General features: G+C 37.5%; 1 protein-coding gene and 1 long non-coding RNA gene across 2 annotated transcripts; one reads left to right on the top strand and one right to left on the bottom strand.

Moving 5' to 3' along the window:
• Nucleotides 1-593: 593 nt before the first annotated feature.
• LOC136248457 (uncharacterized) lies at nt 594-1,380 on the top strand. The gene is made up of 3 exons (XR_010697756.1): nt 594-910; nt 979-1,040; nt 1,094-1,380. It is a non-coding gene; the product is annotated as an uncharacterized lncRNA (long non-coding RNA).
• A 3,749-nt stretch (nt 1,381-5,129) lies between these two features.
• Nucleotides 5,130-7,283, bottom strand: LOC136248449 (protein asteroid homolog 1-like). The gene has a single exon (XM_066040232.1). It carries the CDS (start codon nt 7,090-7,092, stop codon nt 5,356-5,358), a length of 1,737 nt encoding a protein of 578 aa, XP_065896304.1. The 5' UTR covers nt 7,093-7,283; the 3' UTR covers nt 5,130-5,355.
• Between the last annotated feature and the right edge of the window lie 2,759 nt (nt 7,284-10,042).

The following is a 10,042-nucleotide window of genomic DNA, read 5'->3' as shown; positions in this document are numbered from 1 at the left end:
ATCCTGCTCCACTAGACTGGTTCTTCAGTAGCTAATACAGTCAGTCGTGTCATATGGCTCACGTTGCTAATTTGGTTTCAACATACAGCTAAGTTTTTCACTGCTCGTAGGTGTTGCGGGCCTTGAAAATGAAGGGGAAACAGTGCAACAGTACTGAGAAAATTGTAACATGTCGACTTGAAGTTAAAGATCCGAGTCAAATAAATGGACCATAAAATTTGCATTCTGCATCTGCCAGGAGATGTAGCTATTTGTTTCAAGTCTGCTAAAGTCATTGCCGTTATCCATGAGTTAGTCATGATGCACTTTTTGAAAATGGTAAGTAGCTATATACACAGTAACAGTGTTTAACTATTCATTTTATTATACTACTTGTATGATCATATTGGTCAGAAAATTGTTGAGCGTACGATTTCTTTTAGTCCATGACATCTTGACATTAGGCCACTCCAAATAAAATTTTTATTTCCCATCCACCGCCTGCATCTGTTCACTGTCAGCACTAAAATATTCCATTATTTCATATTCTTCCATCATTTTCTGGTTTTCTTGTATACTGTATAACAATTTTGTAAAGTGTCAGTGTGCTATCAAGTCAGCACAAATTTACGTTTTTGTTATACCTGCTCTTGTTGCTATGTGATTATATATACATTGTGTACTGAACCCTACAATATGTACACCCTTCCAAATATTTTGCTATATGTATTCATACAAAATTGGCCTAGAAGATTTCATTATTTTAAGAATTTCTGGCCATATGGCAGCATACACTAGCTGTGCATCTTTCTTGCAGACTTGACAGCATTATTTGACTGCTTAATAAACCTGTAAGGAAACAATAAAGGACACATTTAAATCCAGAGATGATTATCATGACGTTCGATGAAGTATGGAGATTTCTGATGAGGTTTGAGTGCACGAATATGTAATTATCATCATTAACATGCACAATATATGCTGGCGTACGCTTGACAGATTTTGCACTCAGCATAAACAGCAAAGTAGTGAAAACAAAGTGATGAACTCCATATATGCAGGTACCATTAATTTTAAGAGTATAATTCTCATTACGACCCTTATTGTATAAAAGTCTCAAAGATACATCATGCAGTGTGGATGACGGTATCTGAAGTGGAATCATTCTTTTATGGCATGTTGCAATCCATCAGTGCATGGTCCGTCAACTATATAGATCTAGACAAGCTGATTCTGAAGTGGAATAACAACAAGCAACACTCAATGGCCATCAGCACATACTGTATGCATACATGTGCATGCATCTCCATTTCCTTGCTTGAAAATGTAACTGGGCTATAATATGTTACACAAGTATTTTCTGACATTACCATAGATATTTTATTAGTGTTTAGCACTTATATTGCAACATGTTTTCATAATGTTATCATGTTTTTTTACATTGTTTTCACGGTGGAATTATACCATGTTATTTACATTGCTATGGAGTAGTGTTGTACTGTAATTGTAAGGCTTAGTTAAAGTTATTGTTATTGTAGTGTTCCAAATATTAAATTAGTTATAGTTATTAATTGTTAACAATAAGTCAACCCATATATAATTAACACAGTAAAAACAAAGTAGTAAACGTCACTACTAATGTCTGCCACAATACTCACTATTTTTTGTGTACTGACATTCACTACTATGTAGTGAGGGTCACTACAAAAGAGTAGTGAAGGTCACTACACACAAATAGTGAGTATTGTGGCAGAAATTAGTAGTGACCTTCACTAGTTTGTTTTTACTACGCATGTAGGGTTTAGAACATTTTGCTAGGCAAGTGTCTAATTGTCAAGAAAAATGATCCAGTGTATTGTGCCCAACAAATCAAAGCATGGTACAATCCGTTGCGTTTTTCTCAACCTACAATTACTTTACAGAAACATTGTTAATGTATAAATTACTCAGAAAGTGCTCAACTGTTTTGAATGAACTGGTAAGGATTATTACAGGTCTTGTGTACTTTTGTGTATATAAGGCTTAACTTGTGCTTAAGCATACCTTATTATTTATGATTTGGTATTCTGTTATAAATGAGTCAAAAGTGTGTTGTTATAAATTCAGTGACACTGCAATAATTTTCCTAATGATGCAAAAAAATTTAGAATTCTTGTTATTGTTATTAATTGTGTTGGATTACAGTAATTAAAACGCTATTAGTTATTGTTTGTTATTGTTGACAAAAAAATTTAAGCTGTTACAGAAACTATTTTTGATTTAGGTATTGTTTAACAATTACAACACTACTATGGAGTTTCATGGGTGTTTCATAGCTTAATACAGCAACATTGTTTTTGTGATTTTTCATGCATTTTCGTGGCTTTGATTTCGTATAAATTTCACAGCTATTTCATTTCATATTTCATCGCTTTTTACATGTAATGGGTTTTTTATAGCTCAAATTTCATGGGTTGCAATGTATGAATATTCCATTTAAAAAATATTTGCATTATTTTCATGGGTAATTCATGAATAAAATTATTTAGCAGTGTTACTTTACTTAGAGATGCAGCTAACACATTACAAAAGTAAGTTACTTTACTGACTCGAATAGTAAGCAATTGTATTACTACAAGTAAAGGTACTAATCTCATTACTAATCCACTGCATAGCACCTAGCCACAACAAGTATAGGTAAGACAGGCAGTATTAGGATTCTTCAGTGGATTAACAACCTTGAAGGAATGATGTAATAATCATTCCATCATTATCACATCATTCCATTCCTGATTCCTGTAAGTAACCCACATAGTATGCAATTTGTTTGTCAAAGTTTGTGGCTAGGTGTCTAACTGTGTAAGACACCTAACTATGTACAGGTCATTTACCAGAATGATAACCCATAATGCATTACGACCAACACTGGAACTAAGATCAGATTATTGTCGAAAGGAAATTAAACATTTACTACAACACTTTTGTGTGATAAAATACTCATTTTACTTCTAATATCACTTGGAACTGTTCCCCCGACACCTCATACATGATAAGCACCTCTAAAAACAATTATCATTTTGATGTTTTCTACACTTGGTTTCACTTGCATTATGGTAAGATTTAACAGTGAAGCAGAGTGGAACCCTGCTCTCTAAAATCTGTATCCGCCTCTTCAACGATTTGGAAAATTAACAACATAGTAATGTCATGAATGTAAATTAAGTTAAGTTCGTATATCCATGTAATAGAGATATAATTATGTGCCAATTTTCAATAGATCTTTAATCAAGACTAGTCAAATCATACCTACAAACATGTAACAATTTAACTGGATAGCTACGTGGTTACAACCAGCTGAAGGTCTACTGCAGAAATTGTGAATGGTTACAGATATTGGTTTTATATGCCGAGTCTGTCTGTCTGTCACATTTCTCCAGTCTATCTATATGGTGACCTGGTGTCAACTGGGGAGGCAGCCCACCCATCAATGGGTATCTGGTGTTAACCAGAGGAGCAAATACCGACTGTCCATGTCTTGTATAGTGGGTGGAGGTCCAGGTGGGACTTCAGGTGCCCACATTTTCACCTGTGGAACATGGCACAGCCTCCTGCGGGTTACTAGTCCTGCCCCAGGAGGATTTTCCCATGTTGATTCCTAGCACCTGAGTAATGCACAGGTGTGCCAGCGCTGGTTCTACACTGGATAGACATGACTGCATTAGCGGTAGCTGAAAATTTTGCTTTGCTTTGTGGGTGTGAGTGTGTGTGTTTGTGTGCATGTTGTGTGTCTATACTTGCAAGGTTTTATATTTGAATAATTCAAATAAAATTAAAGCAGCCATTGTATGAGAAAGGAAGGCTGTATAGAGTCTGTAAGTAAACTTTCAGACAGGTAGTAACTACCTCCCTTCTGAGGTGGTCCTGTCATAAGGTGAAATAAATTTGAACAAATAAGCAGCTTATAATTTTCTATTTGGCTGTGCAGTTTATGACCGAAATTATAGCATGAGACTTGTAGGCTACTGGAAATAATATCCTTCAATTTGAAAGGGGTGTGTTTGTCTTAAATGTATACAACAATTGGCAGACTCAAGGCTTTGTTGAGAAAGTCAGTTTATACCACAGCATATGAAACAGTTAAAAAGATAATTGACTTTTCTATGTGATTACAACAGTTTGTTCTAACTGGCATAATGAGTTGGAAAATAGTTAATGAACTGCAATAAAGTGCAGTAAATGTTGTATGTGCAAAATTACAAAATCACTTAATTACTAATATAAAGAACTCACTATAGTTATACAGCAAAGGATTGCACATTACGTAGAGTGTGATACTGACACAATAAGCTCGACAATAGGCTTGACTTTTGTTCTTGCTATATAGAAGAATTAGTAGTCATTGAAACTTAGTCTATGAATGCTATTAGCAACTATTAAACATTCTTTGTGTAATTTCCACTACAACACATCATGGCAATATTTCAAGAAGCTATTATTTTATCAATGCATAGTATAAAATGTGTGGTTAGTGTGGATATATGATATGATAATTCTGATTCAATGAAGCCATTATCTTCATTGCATTTTGTGCAGCTTTAAAATCTGTAGTATGCAAAAACACAATAACGTATTAAGGATTCATAATGTAAAGGCATGTACAAATAAAACTGCAAAAGGTGACTATTCTTTTGCCATTGTACCAAGGTACTGCACGAAAGGAAATTATAATCGAAAGATTGACAAATTAGTTAAATTTGTCAAACATCTAGTAAGCACTCCTAAAATATGCGTTTAGACCACAATTACTGGATTTTTGTCAATATTAATAATTTGTCAGTGCTGATGAAGTATAAATTTGTCAAATTTTCCTTTCGTGAAAATTTCCTGTCGTACGATATGAGAACCAGAGCATGTTGAACCATGAAATATCATGAATGCTAGAAAACGTGATAGGGACTACAGGGGATGGGGGCCTACACTGTTAATAATCTTGGGGGAAACATTTCAGCATACTTAACTATAGATCGTTAGAAACCATCTTTTGGTACATTATAATTTAAAAGCATTTATGTATAGTACAACTACAACTCTCATTAGTATGACATACTGTACAGCTGCATGTATGGGTTGGTGCCCCAGATCCCCTGCAACTCCATCTCTGAGCAAACTATGCCCCCTCCCCCATTTTACTTACGTAACAATCAAACTGCAGCATGTTACAAAAGTTAAATATTATTTTACTGTTGCAGCTAAAAGGAAAAAAAAACAGCGTACTGCTACAAGAGGCTTGAGTCTATAAAAGTGCATATACAATCAATCAAACACAAAGATTACTACATTTGTGCACAGCTAATCCTATTAAAACTTCACATGCATAGCTATAATTAATTTATCTGGCTATTTTTTTGCGACAGTTCCAATGGATGGATTAACAATTAAGCTAAACAAGTCCTCGTAAACTTTCTTGCAATTGTCATCTAAGTTCATCTCACATATCAATTTTTGGTCACCATGATCAGTGATGAATTCAAAGAACTTGACTACAGTTGTGCAGTTAAAGGCCTGAGATATCTGCATGGGTGGCAAGGGCTCCAGCAGAAGTTGGTTAAGACAGAGAAGATCATGATAAACCGACTGCCACTGAGACAGTGCATGGACGACTGCAGGGATGGGCTCATTAGGCAAACTAGGTAAATGTGAAGTTGAATATTTAATTGACAGTATTTTTCTCATTGCATAAAGAATAATGGCTCTCAAAACATCGCCTTTACGTTCTTTGAGGCCAAGAATGATGCTCCTCATTCCACTTTCAACAGTGTCATCTTTTGCATTCCAATACCAATAATAGGAAACTAGGAAAAAGAACCAAAACTCTCGCTTTGTAATACTTTTCTTTATTTCAACAGTACAATTTGCAGCTTCAAGGATTATTTCATCTCCACAGGTTTTGATAACACTTGGGTACTGTGGGTTCAGTATAGCACCACTACCTGAGGTGAGCGGCCAAAGCTGACTTGGTATTTTGGTTTTTATCAACTCATCCTGAAAATAGTTTGCCATTCCCTGAACCCGATGGTGTTCAGTCACTCCATACACCCCTCTGATAATACCATAAATGATCTCTCGTATAGGAAACCCTATCAAATGACACCATGGGCGTTTTATGTCTTCAATTGCTACCCGGTGGTCTACTTCACCAAAACAAATAGCATCCATTAACATTTTAGCCCATTTACCTTTTCTGAATTGATCTACAACAAACATTGGGACCTCTTTACCAATGTATCCTCCTCCTTTTAGACGTGTTCCTTCGTGTGGTCTACAGCAGTATATATAACAAGCTGCATGAATATTATATTGGATTTCTGGAGTATTGTGAGGTTCGTAAGTTTTGCAACTGTCCAAAGTAGAAAATTGGGATAAGTATCGCACAACAGCAGCAACCGTTTCTTCTGCTGTATTCTTCACTATAAGACGCAATGATTGTATGCAATTATCACCAAGAATAGCAGGAATCATTACTAATAGGGAAGGATCCTGCAAACCACATTGATGTGCAAACTCATCATAGTAGTAAATACGAGCCCGAACGCTATCTTTCTCCCAGTCTAAACGACCATATGGAATGTATCCCCCTGAGATGGGAAATATGTAGAAATCTGAATCCACACTTAAAACAGGACATTTACGTTCGTTTGCAATACTAGCTATGTAAGCATCAGCATCTCCATCAGCAACATACAACTGTTCCTCACCCAAAACATTAGTAACAGTTTCTATCATCGCCAGTCTGGCTAGATAAGGTAAGTAATCAATCAGTGTATGTAGTTGTCCTTGAAAAAGTGAATACGCTCTTTCAGCATTCTGTTTTCTTCTTTTTTCGTGTGTCTGCCTTTTCGTTTGATCAATGTCGACACCGTCAAAAACAACGTATGGTTTGATGCCGTTTTTCTTCAAGCACCGAAGAAATTTGCTGACGTGTTTAGCAAATGTCACATAATCACCTCCGTAGCCGTCATTTGGTCTATACAGCTCATGACAAAGCGCATAACCATCCACGACAAGGTCACCTGATAGGTGAATCAGCTTCCAATTGCATTTCTTCTCCACGAAATCAGACAATCCTCGTACCATACTTGATGGGTGTAGCTTTAGGGTGTGGCAAATAGAAGGAATATCACATGACAAGGGGTAGTCACTTCCATTCCGCCAATTGATGCGCTCGCGACCGGGATCAAAAAGTTTGATCGCCAAAATATTGCCTTGATCACTTGATTTCAACTTTCCAAGAGCCTTGATTCTTGATCGTCAACCGTAAAAGCTTAGTAAACCCTCGTGTTGTTCAAAGTTAGCTTTCCAAGGGTACTTGATCGTCACTTTTTCGGACGCCTTGATCGCTAGATTCACTGCAAAAATACCCCTTGATCACTTGATAAATCTACCAGTACCTCTTCAGCAGCCTTTTTAGGCTCTTGTTTCAGCTCCCAAGAATTGTGTTATCGTCTGCTCCAGTCTTTTAGTGGGGGTCCTGACGTGTTTCCTTCCATCCCGGATCAGGATGTTGCTACCTCAATTCTGCTGCCCTTGATTAACAGTGATTCCCTTCCTGATCTTATCCATCCAGCTTGTGGGCAGCGTGTTTTCCAACATGAACTTGATATTGCTCGTCAGACCCTTTTGCTTAATTCACTTACCATTCGGGACCAAGCCAGAATTCGTTCAATTTCTGCTGACCCCTGTACCAGTTCATGGCTTCGGGCCATTCCTTGTGATTCTTTAGGCCTATCCATGTTCTCACAGGAGTTTGTATGTTCTCTTCGATACTGGCTTGGTGTCCCTCTCTTTTCTGCCACTTCTCCAGTTCGCTGCCCATGTGGTAGTGTTGTTGATCAATTTGGTGATCATCTGCTGGACATGGACCCATGCGTATACGTAGGCACGATGCTTTATGTGATGTGATATATCATGCTTTACTTCAGGACAACACTGGTTGCCGTAAAGAGCAACGGTGTGCTGGTTCCCGATTGGATCGCCCGGGTGATGTTTTTCACCCTGACTTTGTGCATGGGAAGCCTGCGTACTTCGATGTTACTGTGCGTTGTCCATTACAAGAATCTCTGTTGGGTCGGTCTGCAGTTTCAGCAGGTGTGGCTGCTGCTAAGGGAGAAGAAGATAAGGATGCTCACCATGATGAGCTTGTACAGGCTGCTGGAGGTGTTTTTGTCCCCCTGGTGGTTGAGTCCTTGGGTTTGTGGTCTGCTGCTAGTCCAGCGTTGAAACCGGGTCGGGTCATCTGGGTCAACCGGGTCACATTTTCTCCGGGTCATCCGGGTCTGACCCGGTTTACAAATTATTAGGGTCTGACCCGGATTGGATCACGTGAGAAATGAAATTGATCGTTTAACGACGTGGAACCTATAAACGCTAGTCGCGTAGCTCTTTCGTGAGCCACGCCCACTTATCGCGTTACAAACATACGCTCAGCCACGCCCATTTATTAGTAAGTGCAGTCTGTAGCATGAAACTGTGTCCGTTTCTGTCTGCAAGCTTACGTGGAGCCACGCCCACTAATCGATTAATGTATGAGTTGTATATAGTCTAGGTCTAGTCTTGCAGCAGGATAAGTGTTTTGTGAGCCACACCCATTTTAATATATTGGGAAATTGCAATACTAAGTATGTATGAAGCCACACCCAATTGCTGTCTGTAAACTCACAGTATTATTATTATTATATTGTTTAATTAGCAGAGCCCGCCTGGGGCATAAGTGCTAATGTACATTAAATTAAAAGTGATTGTATAATAATTGTTTGAAGCTGTCAATAGTTTGTTGGTTGATGATGTCTTGTGGTAGTCCATTCCATTCTGGTATTGTTCTTGGAAAAAATGAGTACTTATAATTGTCTATTGATGTATGATAGTGTAGGAATTTTTGTTCATGATTAGATCTTGTAATAGTGACAGGTGATAATGTTGGTAAGTAGCTGTTAGGTATTTCAGTTAGGTTGTGGATAATCTTGTATAGTAGAGATAATCTTGCACATTTTCTCCTTAATTGGAGTGGTGGCCATTCTAATGATGTTAGCATATCAGTTATACTATCTCGCATATTCCTTCTCCATGGTCGATTCAGGACAAATCTAGCTGCTCTATGTTGTATCATTTCTATTTTATTTATGTCCTTTAGGTGGTATGGGTCCCAAATTGCAGCAGCATATTCCAGCACAGGTAAGATAAATTGTTTATAGCTTAGTTCTTTAAGTGCACGTGAACAGCTTCTTAAGTTACGTTGTAAAAAACCGATTAGTCTGGTTGCCTTGTTGCATACATGGTTAACTTGTGGTCCCCAAGAAAGATGGTGATCTATTATTATTCCAAGGTAAGAGTGCTGTTCAACAACTTTGAGGGGTTTGTTTGACATGTGATAAAGAAATGTTGTTTTATGGTGGTGTTTGGATAACTGAAGAATGCAACACTTGTCAACATTAAATTTCATTTGCCATGTTTTAGCCCAAGTATTTAGTGTATTTAAGTCTTGTTGTAATAGCTGATGATCGTTAGAATTTATTGGTCGATAGATAAGACAGTCATCAGCAAATAAACGAACAGTGCTCTGAATATTTGATATTAGATCATTAATATATAGTAGAAATAGTGTTGGTCCTAAAACTGTACCCTGAGGTACTCCAGATGTGACTTTACATGGGGATGAGTATGTGCCCTCAATGACTACTTGCTGTGATCTGTTGTGTAGAAAAGATGTAATCCACTGAAGTGTTTTCCCTCGTATTCCATAATAGTCTAATTTCTTCACAAGCCTGGCATGTGGAACTTTATCAAATGCCTTTGAGAAGTCCAGAATTCCAATGTCGACTTGTAACCTGTTATTTAATGCACGAGCAAAATCATCAATTGTTAGCAGCAGTTGTGATTCGCAAGAGCGTCTAGCTCTAAATCCGTACTGGTTGTTACACAATATACTATTTGTTTCCAGGTGTTTCATAATCTGACTGACTAAAATATGTTCCAACGTTTTGCAGACAATTGATGTTAAGGACACCGGACGATAGTTAGATGGATCATA

The sequence above is a fragment of the Dysidea avara genome, chromosome 1 (assembly GCF_963678975.1).
Source record: "Dysidea avara chromosome 1, odDysAvar1.4, whole genome shotgun sequence".
NCBI classification, from domain to species: domain Eukaryota; kingdom Metazoa; phylum Porifera; class Demospongiae; order Dictyoceratida; family Dysideidae; genus Dysidea; species Dysidea avara.
Note: the sequence above shows the minus strand (reverse complement) of the source record. Positions and strands in the feature narration are given on the sequence as shown.